The 25213-nt window shown below is 35.4% G+C and overlaps 1 protein-coding gene across 1 annotated transcript; it reads right to left on the minus strand.

Moving 5' to 3' along the window:
• Nucleotides 1-4763: 4763 nt before the first annotated feature.
• Nucleotides 4764-24948, minus strand: LOC123546740 (MICOS complex subunit MIC60-like). Its single transcript, XM_045333254.2, has 12 exons — nt 24834-24948; nt 21535-21680; nt 14775-14969; nt 14261-14442; nt 13381-13655; nt 13078-13175; nt 11663-11798; nt 8054-8174; nt 7397-7503; nt 6461-6577; nt 5930-6158; nt 4764-5567 (listed from the first exon to the last, which is right to left on the minus strand). The coding sequence occupies exons 1-12, from the start codon at nt 24873-24875 to the stop codon at nt 4948-4950; spliced, it is 2268 nt and encodes a 755-aa protein (XP_045189189.2). The 5' UTR covers nt 24876-24948; the 3' UTR covers nt 4764-4947.
• Nucleotides 24949-25213: the final 265 nt, after the last annotated feature.

Consider the following 25213-nt stretch of genomic DNA (forward strand, 5'->3'; position numbering starts at 1 on the left):
ATCAAAAGGTGTTGATTAAATTACAACACCTTTGAATTTTTTAAAATATTGACTATTTATGTCAATCAAAAGGTGTTGATTAAATTACAACACCTATTAAGAGTTTAAAATATTGACCTACAATGAAATTAATGACTCTGAAATAGTAGTATTAGTTTTTTTTCAGTCTCATCAACATACATAAATAATATCACAGTACAAAATGTATTACAAATATTAAATTAACATATTGAATGCTGTCTCTCAATAATGAGTTACCTAAGTCTATTATATATTGTTAAATATATAAAAAAATATCATAAAAATAATTCCACATCATATTGCACTTATAAATAAATACTCATATTACCTGTTCTTAAAATTGGGCTAATATTAATCAGTTATAATACTATAGGATAAACGTATAACATTCTATTTCCTAGTTAACTTTTACATCTACTATTATTATCTAAATCTACTCACATATTAATTTATATTATATAATTAAAACTTGAATTCATTTGAATAACATTGAAAAAAATAATAAGAAGTCACTAAAAATTGAAATTAATAAAGATCACTTAACTAAGTTGACTACAATGTATACGATCCCCTTAATTCAGTGTACATGTTATAGAATTATGGTCCGTAAAGTAACAAATTATTTTCATATATGCCCTTATAACCTATACAAGAGAAAAAAAATATTTTGAATATCAAATAACAAAATATTTTACAATATTTTCAGTATTTTAAAAATTGGGGGTGAAATGTCTAGGGTTTGTAAAATTGGGGGTGAAAAGTCTTGGGAGGAAATGTCTTGGGGGTGAAATGTCTAGGGGAGGAAAAGTCTTGGGGGTGAAACGTCTGGAATTCCCTACCCTGCTAGATCTAATTGGTTAATTAAAGGGGTGTTCACTGAAAACTTACTGAGTGCAGACCATGATTAGTCTGCACTGGTCGCAAAGGCAGAATCACTTGCCACCATCAGGCTGAAGGTTAATATGATCTACTCTTCATTTTATAGATAATGGGAGAACAAGACTATCTTGGTAACCAAAGGAAGGTGCCAGTAATTTCACAAATTTACATTTTTAATGGATTCCAGCTATGATTTATGTAATTAAAATGCCAATCATTAACAAATATATCATTTACAAATATAGGAGGTATTCTATCATTAATTCCTTTGGCCAATTAAGTATGATATCCAAATTTACAAAAAAACTATGTATTGACAAGGAAACCAGAAAAAGAAGGAATGTCAAATTTATTTCCAGTAAAAATCACATGTATTAAGCACTCCCTGAACATAAAGAAGTTTAAATACAAGTTAAAGCACAGCAAAAGTTCCTTCTAGGGCACATCTATATAAATATATAATGATCATCTTGTAACATTTTGGTTGCAATGTCTGATTTAAATATTGGACATCAGTGTGTGGAACCCCAGGATCAGGCACAAGGACAAGACCATTCAACCTTAATGACATTCTGTATCCCCACGTTTAAGCACCCCCAGGGGCGTTACATTTTGCACCAAGGGTGCATTTATTTCTGTACCAAATACAAAAAAAAAAAAAATTGAAAAAAGAACTATTGACAAATGTCAAGTCTGCTATTTCCAAAGTATTTACGCTAACATATATATAAGTTGTTAAATCCTACAGAAAAGCAAATCCGTTACAACTTTCAGTTGAGTAAATACAGAAATTAAGAAACACTGGCTCCTATAAAATTGACCCGGTCAGTCCGCATGTAGAGTACCATTTGATGAGTGAATTTGTTGCGCACATTTAGAGGGTCACAATGGGGTTTGTTTTCACATATTGACCACGCATTTGAAGGTAATGATATATGCTAAAGTTTGTGTCAAATAAGATGTTTGGCATATTTAAAAAAGCCACTTTTCTATCCTCAGGTTTAGTAATGTAATCTGCGGAGCTTGTTCAGTCAGAGAGTCGCCTCAATTAGGAAAGAATAATTTTAACATCAGATGTTATTTCTAAGGTCACAGAGTTTGACTGGCAATTTAATTTAGCTTGTAATTACAACAGCAGCTCTCAGTCAAGTGTGACTTACCAATTCAAATAGTTCCTTCTCAAGAGAAGGAACAATGACCTGACAGGTGTATAAGTTTGATTTACCCCATGGAAGAGAAGCTTGCTCTAAAGATATGGTGTCCAGTGAACAGCAGTAAGGTATTAACAAATAATTCAGCTGTATAATGGACAAATTGTTCCACTGAGAAATTTCATAGATTTTGTTCAAGTAGATCAAATAACAATATTTGAGGTCTGTTAATTTAAACACTTAACCATTTATCAAGTTAAGTCTTTGCTCTGTTGTGTTTACTGGTAATGAAACAAATTCATAGATAAAACATGAAGGGTAATTGAATATTTGTATTCAATACAAGTTTTTTATGTGAACTTTAGCAATACAACTACTGACTACAACATAACGCGAGAAAGCATAGATTTTGACTCAGTTTAATTGTTACCAGACCAGTTGTCTGTAGTCACAGTCCAAGGAGAGAAGTTTTATCAACTGGCCAGGCAGATTCGCGGACATGTAGTCAAAAATGTGCACAAACACGTTTTTCTAAGACAAGCGTAACAAAGTCTTGTTTTCTACAGAAAGAGTAAGATGTGTCTTGCACTATTATCTACGATGTGTAAAAGCCATATGCACTGCTGGTATAACATCCAAGTGCCTAACAATGTGTATCAACACAAAATTCTACTTTGATCTTTCTTGCTGCAATGTTATAATTACATTTCATGCATCTAGAATTCTCTTAAATCACTTAATGAAGTACGAAGTGTCAGGTTTATGGCAAATCTGGGTTATCTTTAGATCCAGGCCAAATACGTTACATGACAACAAATTTTATTCCCAACAAAACATTGAAAAGTGTTGATATACATCATTACATGGGATGCATCCCCAACAAGAATGATACAATCTTGGGCAAACAACAATTGAAGAACCAAAGAATTAAAAAAGTTTATAAATATATATGTCCCTATCTGATCTGGGGCAGTACATGAATTAAATACGGTAGGTTATTAGAATAGTAGCTTGATCTGGGATGCTGTATTCAGCTCTCGCAGATATTGACAAAGCGTACAGAGTGTGATCCAGCCTGGCAAATTCCTCGAGTCAAATAAAACGTTCAAAAACTAGCTACTGTTACAATGACCGTACTATCATTTATCTCCACTTTTTAGTTTGTTCTTTTAGTTAAGGTTTGCTATATTTATAGACCAAAGTCAGGTCATGAATATTAATGAAAGTGCACAATCCAGGATTTAAAATACAATAAGGAAATTGTTCTGTTTGTATTTACTTGTAAAATACAAGCCATATTGCTTACAGAATGTATACAGGTTACTGGTATATAATAAATGTATGTTACCACAGTTAAGCATAGTCCTTTACTTTGATCTTTTTACAGCAAGAACAACAAAGACAAAATAAATTTTCTCAATGATTTAATAAGCACATAATAGGGTAACCTAATTCATAGTAACAATGTAAGTCTCTAGATGTTATCATATATATATAAAATACATTTACACAACATCAAAAATAACATCTGAAATTATTCTGTGCACCCTTAATTAATATTATGTTTTTTCTGCTAAGTCATATTTAGTCACTCAGTTTTTTTAATAGTGGAAGCATACATTAGGTTTTCCTTCAGGCATTACTGTAAAATCATTTAATTTCGTGGGCATGAAATTTCGTGGTTTTGGTCAAAACATCAATTTCTTGGGGATGTGAATACGTGGATTTCAACTTTTGAACATAAAATGAATGGGAATTTCATTTGTTCGTTGGGATTATATTTCGTGGATTGACTCAGCAACGAAATCCACGAAAATTAGTCCCCCACGAAAATTAATGATTTCACAGTATTTCCAGCACAGGAAGACATGGGTAGAACCAACAACCTTACATACATTACAAGCTGCTGAATGGTTTCCTCACATTGTTAATTTATCAAAAACTTCAGGTCCAAGTACAGAAAACATATTTTTCCGCATTCTTAATTTCATTTTCCAACAAGCATCTTAAATCTTGAAACCAGAAAGACTTAAAGAGTGAAAAAGATCTCTTTCAAAATGAAACATAAAAACAAGTGATTTTTAAAGATATCCTTAATGCAAATAAAGGCGAAAAGCTATCAGTTTTTTTTCTAATAAACACAATTACAATTACATATACACATTTATCATGGACTGTTTGCAAAATATTCAGGAATAGATCTTATTTACAGGCTATCACAGTATAAACCACATTTCTTAAAGGTACTATATCAAAGTTACCAGCACACACTGACTGGAAAAACTGAGTTTTTTTAAGTTACCAGCATACAGTGATAATAAAAGCTTAAGTTTTTTATGTAACCAGCACACACTGATAAGAAAAGCTTAAGTGTTTAATGTTACCAGCATTAACTTTTAAGAAAAGCTCAAGTTTTTTAAGTTACCAGCATACACTGATAAGAAAAACTGCACTACTTTAAGTAACTTGTCAACACGTCTTGGTATTAGACATTAACTATTAATACAAGCTAGGTTCTAACATTATTTTCTCACACATAACAAGATCAGAACACTGAATACAGAAGTGTTTCTGTACCTACCAGTAATGTGTCATTTTTTTTGCTAAATATAAAACATTACACAGCATCAACTCAAAGCTCATGATTATATCTTTTTAACAAAAATCAAAAGTCATACTTAATATAACATTAAATTCTTCCACTCAAATCCTTCCATCTCAAAGTTCCTAACAGAACTATTCTCTCACCATTAACACTTTCAAATATTACAACAACTAATCTGTCATACAGTAACAACCATGTATATCTACAGACAAAAATTAATATAGTTCTGCTTTTTTATAAATATTGCTACCTAAATTTAAAATTGTTTGTCTCAATTTGTTTAGAATAATGTCAGAATAATGTTCCTAGACCTGTTGATGATGCAAAAGCCATTAGAGCGTAAGTGGCCTGTCTTGTTTCTAGGAGTAGTCGGGCCTCTTCTATCCAATCTGCGGCAACTCGTCTTGACTCCCCAGTGAGCAGATTCATAAATTTCAGAGCCTGTTCAATATCATTTCTCTCCAGCCAGTATCTTGCGTGGCTACATATTTGAAATGTATCCAAATCTTCCAAGTCTACACTATCATTAACTTCCTTTGCATAGACTGTGGAAAACACAAACACTGACTGTATGTATGATAAGAAAAATTTCGCTAATGATCCACCAGTTTCATCAATTAAAGCCACTCTTCTTGCCACACGGCTCACTTTATAAAATCTTTCTTTCAAGTTGTCCTCAGTATATACACCTCTCTTCAATGCTGTTTCAGGTATTGAATCGAGGACTAGACACACAAATGGGTTATTTTTAGCCGCAAAGAAAACAGTATCCACTTCTTTTTCGAGTGGTTTGAGTTGCTCCTCCCATGTGCTTCCGCTTTCATTGCCGACACGTATCGCTCCATTCAGTGCAACACAAGCCAACCATAATTCTTGTGCTTCCTTGGCAACCATTTCTGTCTCCGCCCGAGCTGTAAAAAGATTAAATTCAGTACAAACTTAACAGTTTGCTCCATTCCAAAAGAATTTAGAGTACACCATTTTCCAACAAATTAAAACAGCTACAAGTAACCTTAATTCTGTCGTTTCCATCCTTGGGAAAACTAACATAAAATTAAAGCTGAGAATTTCTGCTCTCTTGCAGTTTTTTTTTTAATTCTCAAATTTTCCCCCAACAAGTCTATACATTTATAAGTAGAAGTTGAAAGGTATATGTCCTTAAAGCATCAAAAGTTAAAAAAGGCTTTTAAAATCTGTCTTGAAAGCAGCATTTTATTAATTCGTATCAGTACCAACTGTTCATGTAATCTACTAGTATACAGAAAGTTCATACCTGTGACCGCAGCTTCTATTCCCCTAAGTCTAGCTATCCATCCCGTCAGTTCTCCCTCAAACCTCTTCCTGTCCTCTAAGATACGCAAGTGAAGCTCATGCTCGAATGCTCTTGTCAGTTTCTCCTCCTGAAGGCGTAGAACCTCCTGAAGATGTTCACTGTGAGCAGCAGTTTGCCGTGCCAAGTTACGTCGAAGTTCCAACTCAAACTGCACCTGGGCATCAGCCTCCTGTTAACAAGTGAGTAGAAATGCTAAGACTTGTAAGCTTACACTTTTTCATACACTAGGATACAACTTAGCAAAAATTTTGTTACTTCTTCTAAGATAAAAAGTTTTTAGTGGATTTATAATTATAAATTAGAGCTGTAACTAATATAGCCGAATATTTCAATTAAAGCAGTGGACCCGTAATGACAGAAATTTCCAAGAAATTACATATTCTCTTTATTCTTTGAATGTAAATATAGCAATTTCCATGTAATTAGTATTTCAGTCATCTAGTATGACTTGATGACACATCTTCCTCTTACCCATTTGTCTTTCTCCACTGCAAATTCATCGAGCATTTTCTGAGTCTCTTGTTTAACTCTTGCTTGTGTGATTAATTCATCTTCGTCTCTCTGCTCTGACAATGCCACTTGTATTCTCTATGTAATACAATCAAACAATTATTATCATTTTTAATGGTTCACATATTAAATGTTGATATACAACATGAATAAATATGTAACCTTCTGCAGTAAAACTGACTTTTCAGTTTAGCACATCAAAACATTCAACAGTTGTTCTTTATAAAATTCACAATAAATCTAAGTACATAACTTACTAAATCAGATTAAACTTGTCACAATGAATTAGGTGACCAAACTTTTTCACTCGTAACAAATTTTAAAATTCAGCATCAAGATCTAATTATATCATAAAGATATGTGACATACATGTACAACAGTTGAATTTAAAGGAAATAATCTTAAGAAATAGGTTTTTAGGTATTAAAAAGGGGAGCGGTGGCCTAGTGGATAAGGTGTCAGCTGCTCAATCCAGGGGTCATGGGTTCGAGCCCCACCGGGGTCATGACCATGACTTCTCATATGACACCAGTACTAGTTTTTCCAGGAAGTGGACTCGAGAGTGATTCCAGTAAGCTTGAAGCTTTCATCACAATCGAGCTAAAACAAATTAATATAAACTAAATAGTTTTTTATATTGGAGACACAGTTGCAGGGGTAGAATTTCCGACTCCCTGATCCAGAAGTAATGGGTTCAAATATTAGAGAGAGGAGAATTTGACAGTCTCCACAATCCTGTATTAAGGTGAGAGCATGGGTCAGGAATCTAGGAAGTAGTCCTTATTGTAGTTAAAATAAGTTGTGAGAACTTTCTCTACGAATAGTGTAAAGTAACATTTTAATCAATTATTTTTTAAACTTGCAACACCCAAAAATTGGACTTGCAAAACTTCATACCTGTTGTTCCATAGCTAAGTGTTCTGCCAGTTGCTTCTGCAGTTGCTCTATACGTCTGTGAGCATGCGCTATCAATGTATTTAATTCTTCCTCTGAGAGTTTACGACCTGCAACATTATATTCGGATGGAACAATATTCTGACAAAACAATAATTATGGTCAAACTTGGTAAAGTCAACTAATATTTATAATCCAGTTCAAATTGACTAACTTCCCTTTCAATACAGTATCCTATCAAACAAGGCTATCAGTAGGACAGACAAATGCTCTGCATTTTGGTTTTGTCATGTGATCACATACATTTTGTGATGTTTCAATATGCCAAAAATTAACTTCACATCTAGGAAAGACATTATACCTGTCCTTTTGATACTATTACAGGGTTTTTTTTCCCTTTATATTAGGGGCCGTTTATAGGCCCCTTCCCCTCAGAAAATTTCTTTAAAATCATGCAGTTTTCCCCCAAAATTGACTTTACATCAGATTTTTTTATTCCCCTTTGCCCAAATACCGAGTTGTTTTTTTCCCCAAATCAGAGGCCTGGGCCCCTTCCCCTCCTGGTAAAAAAAACCCCTGTATTAATTAGTTCTGCACAAAAAGAATAAATTAAGACTTACACCGAGTGAAATATTAGAATCTGGGAGCTTTTCTACTGACCTGTGCCAATTTTGACATCTGGCATGAGGCTTTCTAGCTCCTTTTTAAACTGATCCTTTCCTCTGTCTACTAGGGTCTTATACTTTGACATAACTCTTGATTCTGACTCTACTTTAGACACCTGGAAAGGATGTAGAAAATGTTGTGCATTTAATAAGATTTAATAACAGAACATACTGGTGATATACTTTGCACTTATATCTGTCACAAGTAACAGAATAAATATCTGTCACCAATCAATCTGAACAAAAAGAACTATCATTACCTGATTAAAAAAAAAACAATTGATAGATCATACTCACAGACTCTCAAGGTGAGTTCTCATACATGTCTAGTACATGGTAATCACAGACAGTTAAAGAGGGAAAAAGACTGTTTTATCTATGTTTGATATATGAATACAAATATAAACTGTCTCATTGTTAGATCATACTCATAGACTCTCAAAGAGAGTTCTCATACATGTCTAGTACATGGTAATCACAGACAGTTAAAGACGGAAAAGACTGTTTTATCTATGTTTGATATATGAATACAAATAGAAACTGTCTCATTGTTAGATCATACTCATAGACTCTCAAAGAGAGTTCTCATACATGTCTAGTACTTGGTAATCACAGACAGTTAAAGACGGAAAAGACTCTTTTATCTATGTTTGATATATGAATACAAATATAAACTGTCTCATTGTTAGATCATACTCATAGACTCTCAAAGAGAGTTCTCATACATGTCTAGTACTTGGTAATCACAGACAGTTAAAGACTGTTTTATCTATGTTTGATATATGAATACAAATATAAACTGTCTCATTGTTAGATCATACTCATAGACTCTCAAAGAGAGTTCTCATACATGTCTAGTACTTGGTAATCACAGACAGTTAAAGACTGTTTTATCTATGTTTGATATATGAATACAAACAGAAACTGTCTCATTGTTAGATCATACTCATAGACTCTCAAAGAGAGTTCTCATACATGTCTAGTACTTGGTAATCACAGACAGTTAAAGACGGGAAAGACTGTTTTATCTATGTCTGATATATGAATACAAACAGAAACTGTCTCATTGTTAGATCATACTCATAGACTCTCAAAGAGAGTTCTCATACATGTCTAGTACTTGGTAATCACAGACAGTTAAAGACGAAAAAGACTGTTTTATCTATGTTTGATATATGAATACAAACAGAAACTGTCTCATTGTTAGATCATACTCATAGACTCTCAAAGAGAGTTCTCATACATGTCTAGTACATGGTAATCACAGACAGTTAAAGAGGGAAAATGACTCTTTTATCTATGTTTGATATATTGATACAAATATAAACTGCCTCATTGTTAGATCATACTCATAGACTCTCAAAGAGAGTTCTCATACATGTCTAGTACTTGGTAATCACAGACAGTTAAAGACGGAAAAGACTCTTTTATCTATGTTTGATATATGAATACAAATATAAACTGTCTCATTGTTAGATCATACTCATAGACTCTCAAAGAGAGTTCTCATACATGTCTAGTACTTGGTAATCACAGACAGTTAAAGACGGAAAAGACTCTTTTATCTATGTTTGATATATGAATACAAACAGAAACTGTCTCATTGTTAGATCATACTCATAGACTCTCAAAGAGAGTTCTCATACATGTCTAGTACTTGGTAATCACAGACAGTTAAAGACGGGAAAGACTGTTTTATCTATGTCTGATATATGAATACAAACAGAAACTGTCTCATTGTTAGATCATACTCATAGACTCTCAAAGAGAGTTCTCATACATGTCTAGTACTTGGTAATCACAGACAGTTAAAGACGAAAAAGACTGTTTTATCTATGTTTGATATATGAATACAAACAGAAACTGTCTCATTGTTAGATCATACTCATAGACTCTCAAAGAGAGTTCTCATACATGTCTAGTACATGGTAATCACAGACAGTTAAAGAGGGAAAATGACTCTTTTATCTATGTTTGATATATTAATACAAATATAAACTGCCTCATTGTTAGATCATACTCATAGACTCTCAAAGAGAGTTCTCATACATGTCTAGTACTTGGTAATCACGGACAGTTAAAGACGGAAAAGACTCTTTTATCTATGTTTGATATATGAATACAAATATAAACTGTCTCATTGTTAGATCATACTCATAGACTCTCAAAGAGAGTTCTCATACATGTCTAGTACATGGTAATCACAGACAGTTAAAGACGGAAAAGACTCTTTTATCTATGTTTGATATATGAATACAAATATAAACTGTCTCATTGTTAGATCATACTCATAGACTCTCAAAGAGAGTTCTCATACATGTCTAGTACTTGGTAATCACAGACAGTTAAAGACGGGAAAGACTGTTTTATCTATGTTTGATATACGAATACAAATAGAAACCGTCTCATTGTTAGATCATACTCATAGACTCTCAAAGAGAGTTCTCATACATGTCTAGTACTTGGTATTCACAGACAGTTAAAGACGGGAAAGACTGTTTTATCTATGTTTGATAAATGAATACAAATAGAAACTGTCTCATTGTTAGATCATACTCATAGACTCTCAAAGAGAGTTCTCATACATGTCTAGTACTTGGTAATCACAGACAGTTAAAGACGGGAAAGACTGTTTTATCTATGTTTGATAAATGAATACAAATATAAACTGTCTCATTGTTAGATCATACTCATAGACTCTCAAAGAGAGTTCTCATACATGTCTAGTACTTGGTAATCACAGACAGTTAAAGAGGGAAAAGACTCTTTTATCTATGTTTGATATATTAATACAAATATAAACTGTCTCATTGTTAGATCATACTCATAGACTCTCACAGAGAGTTCTCATACATGTCTAGTACATGGTAATCACAGACAGTTAAAGACAGGAAAGACTGTTTTATCTATGTTTGATAAATGAATACAAATATCAACTGTCTCATTGTTAGATCATACTCATGGACTCTCACAGAGAGTTCTCATACATGTCTAGTACCAGACTTCAGGAAAGTTGGAAAAAATGGCAGGACATTTGGTCCAGCAATGCCTAAAAATCTGCCGGACCGAAAAAAAATATGCCGGACCAAAGAAAATGTCAGTGTACCACACATGTTGCTTTTCTCCATCATAATTCATATTCAAGCCAGGTGTGATCATTTTTAGTCCGTTTCTCGTTAAATGTTCGGTCAACCCTCTTATTTTCATACATTTGTTTCCTTTCATTACGACTGTTGGGCGTTAATTTACGTTTCTTTCCCGGTTCTGCCCCGGCATAATATGTAAGTGACGCCATTTTGATATGTTGTCCGAGATGTTGCAGTTCTCAGGGTACGATAAACCGCATCCGGATTAAGAAACCGCGGACCAGACCAAAATTTTCCGGTCATGTCCGTTGGACCGACGACTTTCCAGAAGTCTGCTAGTACATGATAAAGATGGGAAAGACTGTTTTGTATATGTTTGATACATGAAAATATAAACTGTCTCATTATTAGATCATACTCATAGACTCTCAAAGAGAGTTCTCATACATGTCTAGTACATGGTAATCACAGACAGTTCAACTGGGAAATATGACTTATTATTTCACAGATATACATACCTCATTTTGTTTCTTGTTAAGTTCAGTAGTAAGCTGGTTTAGTTTTTCTTTGGCAACAGTCAATGCTTTATTCTTTTTAGTTACACTATTCTGCCTTCCATCATCTATTGCATGTCGTAACTTTTCCAGATTTTCTCTGAAAAATGTAAGCATTCAATCCTAAAATCAAGATATTCTTGAGTAAAAATAAAATACCTGTCTTTGAATAACATTCTTCTCAGCTGAATATATCTTTTGAAGACAAAGATCTTCAGTAAAACTTTTTCTTGAATATTTTTTTTCTTCAAATTTTGATAACTGAAGTATTTTTCCTGTCCCTAACCAGCTCAAACTATTTGTGTTTGTATTTTTTTCAATAAATCAAAAGAACAAATGGAGTTTGTAAAACACGTATGTGCCAACCCCACCCCTACCAAACAAGACAGCACATAGGAGGCAACTAGGTATGTGACTTTATATGCTGTGATCTTGACCTTTGACATATAGTGATGTAAGAACAGTAAGGGTCATCTATGGACATTAAGTTTGAAGGCAGAAGGCCCAACTGTTTTTTTTAAAAAGTTATTCAGCTGAGTCAATTTTCAGACTAATGGTCACTGTGTCCTTGACCTCAGACCCCTTCATCCCTAAAACAATAGTGGTTATATAGTGAACACATGCAATCATCCTATGAAGTTTGACACTTGTAGGCTAGTGTTCTTTAGATATTGAGCTGTAACCATTTTCAGTCTTATGGTCACTGTGAATTGACCTTTTAGTTTTGACAACTGTAGGCCAAAGGGTTCTTTAGATATTGAGTGCAAACTGTTTAGTCTCAATGACACTCTTACATTAACCTTTGATAGTCATCTACTGACCTCAGGCAATCAATCTAAGAAATTTAATGACTGTTAACCAAACAGTTCTTTAGTTTGTGGGTTTAATTTGTTTTCATTCTAAAGGGCACTGTGACCTTGATCTTTGACCTTCTGACCTATAAAACAGGAAAGGTTATCAACTGACCACAGATAATCATCCAATGAAATTGAAAGACAAGGCCAAAAAGAGTTTTACTTTTTGAGCAGAAACCATTTTCAGACTGGAGGTTACTGTGACAATGTCCTTTGACCTACTGACCCCTTAAAAAGGGGCCATATATCAATGAAACTTGAAAACTGTAGACCAAGGTGTTACACACACAGTTAGTGGTGGTAGTACAGGATGAAGACAGGTACAAATATACTTCATTCTGTACCACATAATGCCAATTCCACCTTTGGCACAGTGTGACTGTAAAGTCAAACAAATCACAGCATCAAACCCATTCATTTTTCTGTAATCTCTATTAGAAACTGTGTGTGTTAACAGTTGAAGTCCAATCCCCAACTGCTAGGGAAAGGAAGCACTTAGCTATGAAAGTAACTTGAATATTTTACTTTGCTTTATGAACTATCTGCTCTCCAGCATTGACTGCCTCTTCCCTCTTCTCAAAAGCCATTGATACAGACTGCCACTGTGTTTCCTTGTCTAACACCTGTATCAAATAACAGCATACAATATATTGCTGCAGCAACTTTATTTTAAGTAAGTTCAATTACCAGTAATTCAAATAAAGCAGTATAACATTTACATTATTTTCATGGACTGTTGGAATCTTTCCAATAATCTTGTGTGTTAATTTAAAACATAAATTTTGTTTGATCAAATATGAGAAGTTATACACATTGTAATTAACTTACATTGGAAGAATCATCCATGGCAGTTTTGAGCAGTTGTGTGTGATTTTTTGTTGACTCAATTATGGCCTCCTGGGCCTCTCGTGCTTTACGAAGAGCTCCATCACAAACCTCTGTAAGATTCTCCAAAATAACTTCCAAGGCGGCATTTTCAGCTGCAATTTCTGCTTCTTTCTCTGCCTGTCTTCTCCTGGCTTCCTCTTTCTCTCGCAGTTTTCGGTTTACAGCATCTCTTGCTTTTACTTCCTCTTCCAATTGTTTTTGGTTTGGTGTGTCTTCTGTAAGAAGAAAGAATAATGTTAATTTTAATCTGTTAATTTGCTTATGTCAGCATTCTGGAGGAAGTGACCCTAGCAAAGACAAAGTTTCTAGTAATTTCTTTGCTTAAGCAGGTTAGAGCAAAAGACTAAACTGTACTTCCACAACCCATGACAACCGTTGGCCAATGTAATAATTATATTTTGTTTCAGGGTAATATAAAACACTTTACATTCATTTGGACAAAAAAAGCTTTGTACAAGCATTACCCATCACACACACACATCTATTAACATGTCATTTTGTTGTATTCAGGAAGGTTCAAATTTGTGTATATTTCTTATATTGTTTGTTTATTTGGTTTTACATCATTTTTCAACAGTATTTCAGAGCAGTTAACCTAACCAATGTTCCTGGAATCTGTACCAGTGTAAACCTGTTATCTGCAATTAACTGCCAACTTCCCCACCTGAATCAGATGTGGAGGTGTTGAGGATGAATGATTACAAACACATTTGTCCATTTCTTGCACTGACAAGGAATGGAATTTTGGCTAGTATCTATTTAAACACTGCCCTATTTTTGTATATCTATCAATTCAACAAATACTGAATACTAGTATAACCTTTTTTCTTCTCCACCGGTTTAGGTGGTGGAGGTGGTACTGGTGTTGCAGGCTGTGCAGGGGTCACTGGTTCAACCACAATTTTTTCAGGTTTTTCTCTCAACTTTGGCAGTAGCTGTTCATCCTGGAGTCTGGCCTCTTCCTTGCTGAGCTGGGGCATGCTGGCTGTACTTTTATCAGATCTGGAAACATTAATTTTGTTTGTGTTAAACACAGCATACATAAAATTAACGTCTTTAAAAAATTCTTTGGCTGAGATAATGACAGACAGTCAACTTCATGCTTTTTAATTTTTGCTAAAAAAAAATCACTTAACATAAACATATCAGAGAGTAGTAATGCTAGTCTGTATTACTAGTACTGAGTATTAAAGTAAACAACATAAAATTTCTCAGACAGTTGCATTTAAGAATTTTTCAAAATACATGTACCTTACAATCTGTAAAAAATCGTGAAAACTTCAGAACAAACCAAAGCTAGTTTTAACATAATCAAAACCAAATATTTTCCTTACATTAATGGAGCAGGAACAGAAGGACTGTCTGGTAGGTAAGTAAAGATAGCATCCATCACACCCTCACTGTAAGGAACTTTTACTTTGAGTGTGTTGCGAAATTCCTGATCGTACCATGCATATCCTATCGCTCCACCTATACCAACCAATGTAACACCAAGCAGCTTTCCAAAAACACCACCTCCACCTTTACTTCTTTGAAAAAGAAATTGATTATATTACTGGATATGGCCACTTGAATTGGAGATACCTACATTACTTATTACAGTCAAGATGGAAAACTATGTATAGATTCTCACTAAGATAGGAAGTAATAAGTCTGCATTATTAAAGCATTTATATCTGGTATCACATTTAAAATTGTTTTGTTTTGGGTTTAATGCCATTTTTTCAACAGTATTTCAGTGATGTAACAGTGGGCAGTTAACCTAACCAGTGGTCCTGGATTCTGTATCTAATTCACAACCCCGCAATCTGTAGATCCTAGCTCTCCCTATTGAGGTAAGCAAGCAGGTACAGATTAAAAACTGACTGATCACTCTAAAAGCATTTCTTCAGCTATGTACAATGATTACTGGAGCAGTAAGAGGAGACAGCACACTCAACTAAGTTTTTACTATTTCAGTGCCGGATATAGACACATGGCATTTCTGATTAAACTAGTGCTATCACTGAAGTGATTAATACCCCAACAATACCGATTTGTCAGGACATAAAACATTTAATATGAGATGTTTCTTCACAGTCAACAAAACTAAAGAATACTGGACAGTATGGGTCCATCCAAGATAAAAATGTCACATATATCTTCACTTCATGGACCTATAATATAATCTATGATGTGGTTGATGATGTGGAATAACTATTTGAAGTTTGAATAAAATCAATTTAGTAACTAGAAATTGCTTTTGTAAACAAGAGGGCCAAAATGGCCCTATATCGCTCACCTGTTTTCATTGCACTTAAGGACAAGAAGGGCAAAAAATCATAATCAAGATCAATCAAAAGAATTATGAGAAAATATAGTTGAAATTTTATTAAAGTTACTTTGAAATTTTCTTAAAGTTACTTCAAATAAAAGTATTTTCAAATCAGGCCAGTAGTTTCATGCCCGAAGGATTACATCAGAGGAGGATAGGAGCAAAATTTTGACTGATGAAGCCCAAAGGACAGGAATAACAAAGGGAAGAAATGAAAAAATAAATCTAAGTCTTCAGAAAAAATATCTAAGTCCAAAGGACAGGAACAACAAAGGGAAGAATTTAACCAAAAAGTAAAAAAAATTCTTACAAGGTACAGATATGTCAAAATACACCTAAAAATTGGAGGTACCATGTACCACAGAAAAGTGGTCTCTGTTTTTCCCTATAGCCAATAATAAAAAAGTTACTAAATAAGTTATTTATAGTAACATAAAAGGGAAGTAACTGAAAAAATTTATTGTTAATCAACAAAAGAAGGATCTGCCAAATAAAAACAAGAGCACTGCAATCAACGCAAATGCAGAGCAATATACACACAAAACAATGTCATATGACCTTTGACCCCTATGTGTGACCTTGACCTTGAAGTGAGCCATCCGAAATATGTACTCTGCACGTCGCTTCGATGAGGTGAACATTTGTGCCAGGTTTCTTTGAAATCCTTCAAGGGGTTCAAGAGTTACAGAGCGGAAGGGAAATTGCTAACCAACAGACATACAGACAGACAGACATCGAGGCGATAACATAATATGTTCCTTCGGGCGTATAAAAAGGAATCGAGATCTTATGGTGATACAAGTTGTGTGCAAGTATGGTTAAAATCAAATCATAAATGAAGCTGCTATTGTGCAGACAAGGTCAAAATAGCTAATTTTGGCCCTTTCAGGGTCTGTAACTCTGGAACCCATAACAGTATCTGGCCGGTTCAAGAAAAGAACCAAGACCTTATAATGACACAAGTTTTGTTCAAGTTTGATTAAATTCAAATCATAAATGAAGCTGCTATTGTGCAGACAAGGTCAAAATAGCTAATTCTCGCCCCTATCAGGGGCCATAACTCTGGAATCCATACCGGAATCTGGCCATTTCAAGAAAGAAACCAAGATCTTGTGGTGATTCAAGTTGTGTGCAAGTTTGGTTAAAACCAAATCATAAATGAAGCTGCTATTGTGCAGACAAGGTAAAAAAAAGCTAATTTTGGACCTTTCAGGGGCCATAACTCTAGAACCCGTTATGGGATCTGGTTGGTTTAAGATAGGAACCGAGATCTTGTGGTGACACAAGTTTTCTGCAAGTTTAATTAAATTCGAATCATAAATAAAGCTTCTATTGTGCAGACAAGGGCCATAACTCTGGAACCCATGATGGAATCTGACCAGTTCAAGAAAGGAACAAAGATCTTACGGTGATACAAGTTGTGTGCAAGTTTGGTAAAAATCAAATCATTAAATGAAGCTGCTATTGTGCAGACAAGGTCAAAATAGCTAATTTTGGCCCTTCAGGGGCCATAACTCTGGAACCCATCATGGGATCTGAATAGTTTAAGAAAGGAACCAAGATCTTATGGTTATACAAGTTGTGTGCAAGTTTGGTTAAAATAAAATCATAAATGAAACCACTATCGTGCAGACAAGAAATTGTTGACGCACAAAAATAGCAAATCCTGGCCCTTTAAGGGGCAATAACTCTAGAAGCCATGATGGGATCTGGCCAGTTTTCGAAAGGAATTGAGATATCATGCCAATACACGTTTTGTACAAGTTTGATCAAAATTGCTTGCAAAATGTTGTCTCTATCTTGTTCACAAGAAATTGTGGACGGACGACAGACGATCACAAAAGCTCACCCTGTCACAGGTGAGCTAAAAAAGAATCCCCCCCCCCCCTCCATAAAACAAGAGGACCATGATGGTCCTGAATCGCTCACCTCTTCCCACATGACCCAGTTTTGAGTATGATGTCGTTTTTTCTATTATTTGACATAGTGACCTAGTTTTTGAGCTCATGTGACCCAGTTTTGAACTTGACCTAGATATTATCAAGATAAAAATTCTGACCAATTTTCATGAAGATCCATTGAAAAATATGGTCTCTAGAGAGGTCACAAGGTTTTTCTATTATTTGACCTATTGACCTAGTTTTCGAAGGTACGTGACCCTGTTTTGAACTTTACCTAGATATCATCAAGGTGAACATTCTCAGTAATTTTCATGAAGATCTCATGAAAAATATGGCCTCTAGAGAGGTCACAAGGTTTTTCTATTTATACCTACTGGCCTAGTTTTTGACCGCACGTGACCCAGTTTCGAAACTGACCTAGATATCATCAAGGTGAACATTCAGATCAATTTTCATGAAGATCCATTGAAAAATATGGCCTCTAGAGAGGTCAAAAGATTTTAATAATTTTAGACCTACTGACCTAGTTTTTGACCACAGTTAACCCAGTTTCAAACTTGACCTAGATATCATGAAGATGAATATTCAGACCAACTTTCATACAGATCCCATGAAAAGTATGGCCTCTAGAGAGGTCACAAGGTTTTTTTATTATTTGACCTACTGACCTAGTTTTTTAAGGCACGTGACCCAGTTTCAAAACTGACCTAGATATCATCAAGGTGAACATTCTGGCCAATTTTCATGAAGATCCATTCAAGGGTATGGCCTCTAGAGAGGTCACAAGGTTTTTCTATTTTAAGACCTACTGACCTAGTTTTTGATCGCAGTTGACCCAGTTTCAAACTTGACCTATATATCATCAAGATAAACATTCAGACCAACTTTCATACAGATCCCATGAAAAATATGGCTTCTAGAGAGGTCACAACGTTTTTTCATTATTTGACCTACTGACCTACTTTTTGATGGCACATGACCCACTTTCAAAACTGACCTAGATATCATCAAGATGAACATTCAGACCAACTTTCATACAGATCCCATGAAAAATATGGCCTCTAGAGAGGTCACAAGGTTTTTCTATTATTTGACCTACTGACCTAGTTTTTGATGGCACGTGACCCACTTTCAACTTTGATCTAGATATCATCAAGGTGAACATTCTGACCAATTTTCATGAAGATCTCATGAAATATATGGCCTCTAGAGAGGTCACAAGGTTTTTCTATTTTTAGACCTACTGACCTAGTTTTAGACCGCACGTGACCCAGTTTCAAACCTGACCTAGATATCATCAAGATGAACATTCAGACCAACTTTCATACAGATCCCATGAAAAATATGGCCTTTAGAGAGGTCACAAGGTTTTTCTATTATTTGACCTACTGACCTAGTTTTTAAAGGTACGTGACCCACTTTCGAACTTGACCTAGATATCATCAAGGTGAACGTTCTGACCAATTTTCATGAAGATCTCGTGAAATACATGGCCTCTAGAGAGGTCACAAGGTTTTTCTATTTTTAGACCTACTGACCTAGTTTTTGACGGCACGTGACCCAGTTTCGAACTTGACCTAGATTTCATCAATATCATCATTCTGACCAATTTTCATGAAGATTTTGTGAAATATATGGCCTCTATAGAGGTCACAAGGTTTTTCTATTTTTAGACCTACTGACCTAATTTTTGAAGGCACGTGACCCAGTTTCGAACTTGACCTAGATATCATCAAGATGAACATTCTGACCAACTTTCATAAAGATCCCATGAAAAATGTGACCTCTAGAGTGGTCACAAGCAAAAGTTTACGGACGAACGGACACACGCATGCACGGACGGACGGACGACGGACACCGCACGATCACAAAAGCTCACCTTGTCACTTTGTGACAGGTGAGCTAAAAAGCGCATGTCTCCCCCAATGAAAAGTCCTATAGGCAAGAAGTCAATAGGGGTCAGGAGCGAAAGTCAAAGAGACACTGATGGTTGGCTGCAAGAGGGATCATCTACTTGGCATGTCCAGTCATCCCGCTAAGTTTCAACACTCTTGGCCTAGTGGTTCTCAAGTCACTGTTCAGGCTCCTGTGACCTTCACCTTTGATCAAGTGACCTCAAAATAAATAGGGGTCATCTACTCTGCATGTCCAATCATCCTATTAAGTTTCAACATTCTAGGTCAAGTGGTTCTCAAGTTATTTTCCAGAAATGATTATAAATGACCAGGCCCATTACCTTGACCTTTAATAGACTGACCCCAAAATCAATAGGGGTCATCTACTCTGCATGTTCAATCATCCTATGAAGTTTCAACATTCTGGGTCAAGTGGTTCTCAAGTTGTTGATCGGAAATTGTTTTCCATGTTCAGGCTCCTGTGACCTTGACCTAAAACAGAGTGACCCCAAAATCAATAGGGGTCATCTACTCTGCATGTTCAATCATCCTATGAAGTTTCAACATTCTGGATCAAGAGGTTCCAGGGTTTTTTCTAGCGCATTTGGGAACATAGCCTAAACCCCCAAAATTGGGAATTTTGATGCGTAAATGTTCCAAATTGGGAAATATTTAGTCCCATAGGATATAGTAAAGATGTGTTTAAGCACTTTCTCATACACTGGTTTCACATTGTACAACCTCTTTAACATACTTCCATTACAAAATTGTCCATAATTTGGTCAATATTTGTGCAATTTTGATGTAATTTTTTTCAGAATGTAGATTCGGAATTTTTGCACTCATTTTGGGAAAAATACATACTTTTTGGCATTGGGAATATAGCCGAATAACGGCTATAAAAACAGCCAAAAAAAACCCCTGGGTTCTTAAGTTACTGATCGGAAATGGTTATCAATGTTCAGGCCCCTGTGACCTTGACCTTTAACGGAGTGACCCCAAAAACAATATGGGTCATTTACTCTGCATGAACAATCATCCTATGAAGTTTCAACATTCTGGGTTGAGACGTTCTCAAGTTATTGATCGGAAACGGTTTTCCATGTTCAGGCCCCTGTGTCCTTGACCTTCAACGGAGTGACCCCAAAATCAATAGGGGTCATCTACTCAGCATGACCAATCATCCTATAAAGTTTCAACATTCTGGGTCAAGTCGTTCTCAAGTTATTGATCGGAAATGGTTTTCCATGTTCAGGCCCGTGTGACCTTGACCTTCAACAGAGTGACACCGAAATCAATAGGGGTCACCTACTCTGCATGACCAATCATCTTATGAAGTTTCAACATTCTGGGTCAAGTGATTCTCAAGTTATTGATCGGAAATGGTTTTCCATGTTCAGGCCCCTGTGACCTTGACCTTTGACGCAGTGACCTCAAAAACAATAGGGGTCGTCTCCTCCATAAGCCCTGCCATCCTATGAAGTTTGAAGGTTCTAGGTCAAATGGTTCTCCAGTTATTGCCCGGAAATGAAGTGTGACGTACGGACGGACGGACGGACGGACAGACAGGGCAAAAACAATGTCTCCCCCAGAGAGGGGGAGACATAATAACAGAATCTGATACAGAGTGAATGCCATAAACATAAACCAGACATTCTGAGTATAAAAGGGGAATAGTTTATGGACTATTGGTGCTAAAGTAACGGCCCTTAATTCATATCATGGGTGAGGATACAGAAAACTTATTTTGATTGTGAATCTTATTCATAATTTAGAAACAACAGAGATACAATTAAAGTGCACCAAAACATAAACCCGAAATTCATTATTTTATTGAAATATTGTTACAGAGATAAAGTGAAAACGTAGCAAATCAAGCTGTGAATACTGAGAAATAAGAGAAAAACTGATTCACTTAAGAAGTCTGTCCGGCATGTCACTGTCCTGCAATGTTTGTAAATAAGTACAATAACTGATGACTTACGACTCCCCTGGTGGTTTTGGCTCCACTGGAGGTGGCATAGAACCTGGTGGAGGTACATCTTTCAGATTACCAGGTGGAGTAGGCGAGCTTGATGACTGAGACTGATGTACCATACATCGCTGACCGTTACGTGTTAGGTTTACAATCTGTCAAAATAACAAAAAATATCCCTATTACAATTAAAAGAAACAATAATGTCTGATCACTAATGCTACACCTAAAACATTGATTACATTCACTGCTAACTGATATTGTTACGGAAGCAGCCCTGGTCAGTCAGAACAAAAGCTGTCTTTGAAATTCCTACAGACAGTTTTTATCAAACATTACATATTTGAAAATCTTATAATAAGCTCCAATAGCACTGATCTAAATATGTTCAGTTTCAATATTTTCATCAAAAGTTGCCATGGAAATGTGTAGTGGGGTGTGTCAGTTTTATTGTTACAGAAAGAGTCTCATTCGTCTGGTCCTATTATAGTGTTTTTATGAATAGGCACTTTTCAAGAGGTCACAATAATGTAAATTATCAAATGTAACAGAAAATGTAGGATTTTACATATGACATTTAACGTCTAAGTGTGACCTTGACCTTTGAGCTACGGACCTGGGTCTTGCGCGCGACAAGTCGTCTTACTGTGGTACACATTCATGCCAAGTTATTTGAAAATCCATCCATGGATGACAAAGATATGGACCGGACACGCCCATCAATGCACTATCATGACAAAATGACCTTTAACGTCTTAGTGTGACCTTGACCTTTGAGCTACGGACCTGGGTCTTGCGCGCGACATGTCGTCTTACTGTGGTACACATTCATACCAAGTTATTTGAAAATCCATCCACGGATGACAAAGATATGGACCGGACACGAAAATTGCGGACAGACCGACAGACTGACAGACGGTTCAAAAACGATATGCCTCCCTTCGGGGGCATAAAAACCTTAAAGACATAGTAACATGTATTTTGTCAAACAGTAGCTTCAGACTGTGCCCCTAGACTTCGGGAGTTACAGGCCCAGCTGGCTAACAGGTGTCAAGTGTTTTAATTTATGCTTATTTATTTCATTGATTGTGATGATAGCTTGGACATTATTTGAACAAAGAGCTATAAAAATAAATAGATCGGCAACTTGAAAGGCATATAGAGCAAATCTCGCCAAAGTCACGTGGGAACTTAATAATGAGATCTTGTTTTACCAGTGTATGAAACAGACAGCAGAAGGATAAAAATTTGTGTCGTGAAAAACTTCCTATCAGATTGTTTGTTCATAATGAGAATGATTTTTTTTAAATGTTATTAGTATTTCCTACATGGGGAAGGCATGAATTTATGATTGGAAGTCTGAGAAATCAACAGTTATCATTTGAAAATTGGACCCGATTCGGTTTATTACCTGCCGGCCATATCACCACTTTAATAAGCGTCTGTTGATTTGATCACGAGTGATCAAGTCAGCAAACGCTTCAATAAGCTAACGCGGTAACACGCGCTTATGCGAGATTGTATCCTGTTACCCATACATGCCACAATTTTTCAGGACATTTCCTTGATTCAGAGTTAAAATTTCCGGGATTTTTTCCCTTTGTCCGGGACATACACCGTGCCATTGGTATTCGTCCGTTTCATGCATAAATATCATAAAATTACATGTAGTTTCATGAGATAAACATTGTTCACTCTCTTATAACTATTTATAAGCAAAATTTGCTGCAAATGTCGTCTAGCTTTCTAAGGGAGGTAAATACGGGTAATACACATCTATAGTTTGGCACGTGAATTTATTGCGTTCCCTGGGTGAACACATTTAGGAGACTTACTATATATGAAGAATTAACCTGGTCATCGTGATTTAGAATCTAGCTAAGTTGGTATCATTCTAAAGCTTAAACGTTTATCTAATAATTAATACAAGAGGAATCCTTAAAGGAATAAAATAAATCTTATAGATAAAATCAACAATATAAAATATTTCGAGTCAGGTCAATTTTCATGGGTCGGTCAGCAAAGGCATTCAACATTCAAAATGTTAATTTAGAATATGTGTGACATTCCAATCTACATTCCAAATGATTACAACCTTTTAAAATAATTATCATTTAATTGACCGTTTCCAATCATCTCTTCCATAAAGGCTATAAGTAGCTTCACCGCCTACATGCTAAAAACAATGAGATTTTCGACTATTGTTCCTAATTAAAGTATCATAAAACAGTTATTGATTGCATAATCCTGTCAGTTCTTAATCAGGGTCATCATAATAACTGACTGTAACATAATCAGGCTCATGAAAAGATCGCGGTGTGATCAAAGCAGGCTTAATCAACACGTGTCCCGCCTGAGGGCATGAAACTGATATCGGATAATTAGGAATAAACAATGTGTAACTGGGGACTGTTAATTGTGCAAAATTCAATAATTTATAGAAAAAAAACTAGTTTTTGTGGGGGGTTATTTTTATTTTGTTCCTGTATTTTTGTTTTTCCGGGACATTTCAACACTGTCAGGGACACCGGGACGAGTATGTCATTTCTGAGACAATCTGGCATGTATCACAAGTATGCTGTTACCATTCTGTGTATTTTATACTTCTTTGATTTGAATCACTCTCGAGTCTGCTTCCTGGTGTCATATGAGAAAACAACCCCAGGAGAGCTCGACCCAACAACTTCCGCGTTTAGCAACCGATACCTTAACAACTATACCAATGTTCCCATAGAGTTAATTTATAACCTTCTCCCTGAAAAGGCTACTTTGCTATTAAGGATTCATAGATCTGTTAAAGACTGTAGAAAATTCTCATTTCCTCAATTTCACTAAGCCACAAGTTTGGGCTTATTCATGTGTGATAAGATACATTTAAATAGTTGGCTTATTCATGTGTGATTAGATCCATTTAAACAGTCTTCCTAACACATCTTTACACCACTTAGTCTTAGGTTAACACAGCAACTGCTTGATAAATACACAATGAAATGCTTATGCAATACCCAATGTTGAGCACTAAATTGATACACTGAACATACACATGCATTAAATGCTCATAATTTAACCTTACCCAAAACTTTACCTTGTATATTATACACTCACGTACATATGCAACAATACAAGTACATCCTTCACCTTCACATCAAACAGGTGAGAATTACCCCACCCACAAAAAGATATAGGCTGCGGGATATCAATGATCCGTACAGTATTCAATTCCACGATGACAGTTATTCAGCTAGCAAGAGTCAAAAACATAGGATAATTTCGGCTTTGTCACAGCCTTTAGTGAGCAAAAAACATACCCTTATACGTGATGTTACTCCTTTTGATGTAGCTTTCCACATATTTTTTGGTCCCGGTCACCGGCAAGGCCAATATCTAGACCGGTAGCGCTAAAAGGTAAGGCCTAAAACAGTACTATATCCCATTTGCGAAACAGAATACTTTGCAGTTGAGTACTGCCTAAGGATATTGGATTTTGCAAACACTGTATGTAAAGAACAAAATATATGGGGTTTTAAATGAATGATTGTCAGGCATTATTTTTATGTAAAATATAGATTTTGCAGACAACATAGGTAAAGAAAGATATTGGATTTAGCACACACTATATGTAAAGAACAAATTTTAAAAGTGCGAATGTGATCAGGGATGGTTGAGTGAACTGATAATATTTTTATTA

The sequence above is a fragment of the Mercenaria mercenaria genome, chromosome 9 (assembly GCF_021730395.1).
Source record: "Mercenaria mercenaria strain notata chromosome 9, MADL_Memer_1, whole genome shotgun sequence".
NCBI lineage: Eukaryota > Metazoa > Mollusca > Bivalvia > Venerida > Veneridae > Mercenaria > Mercenaria mercenaria.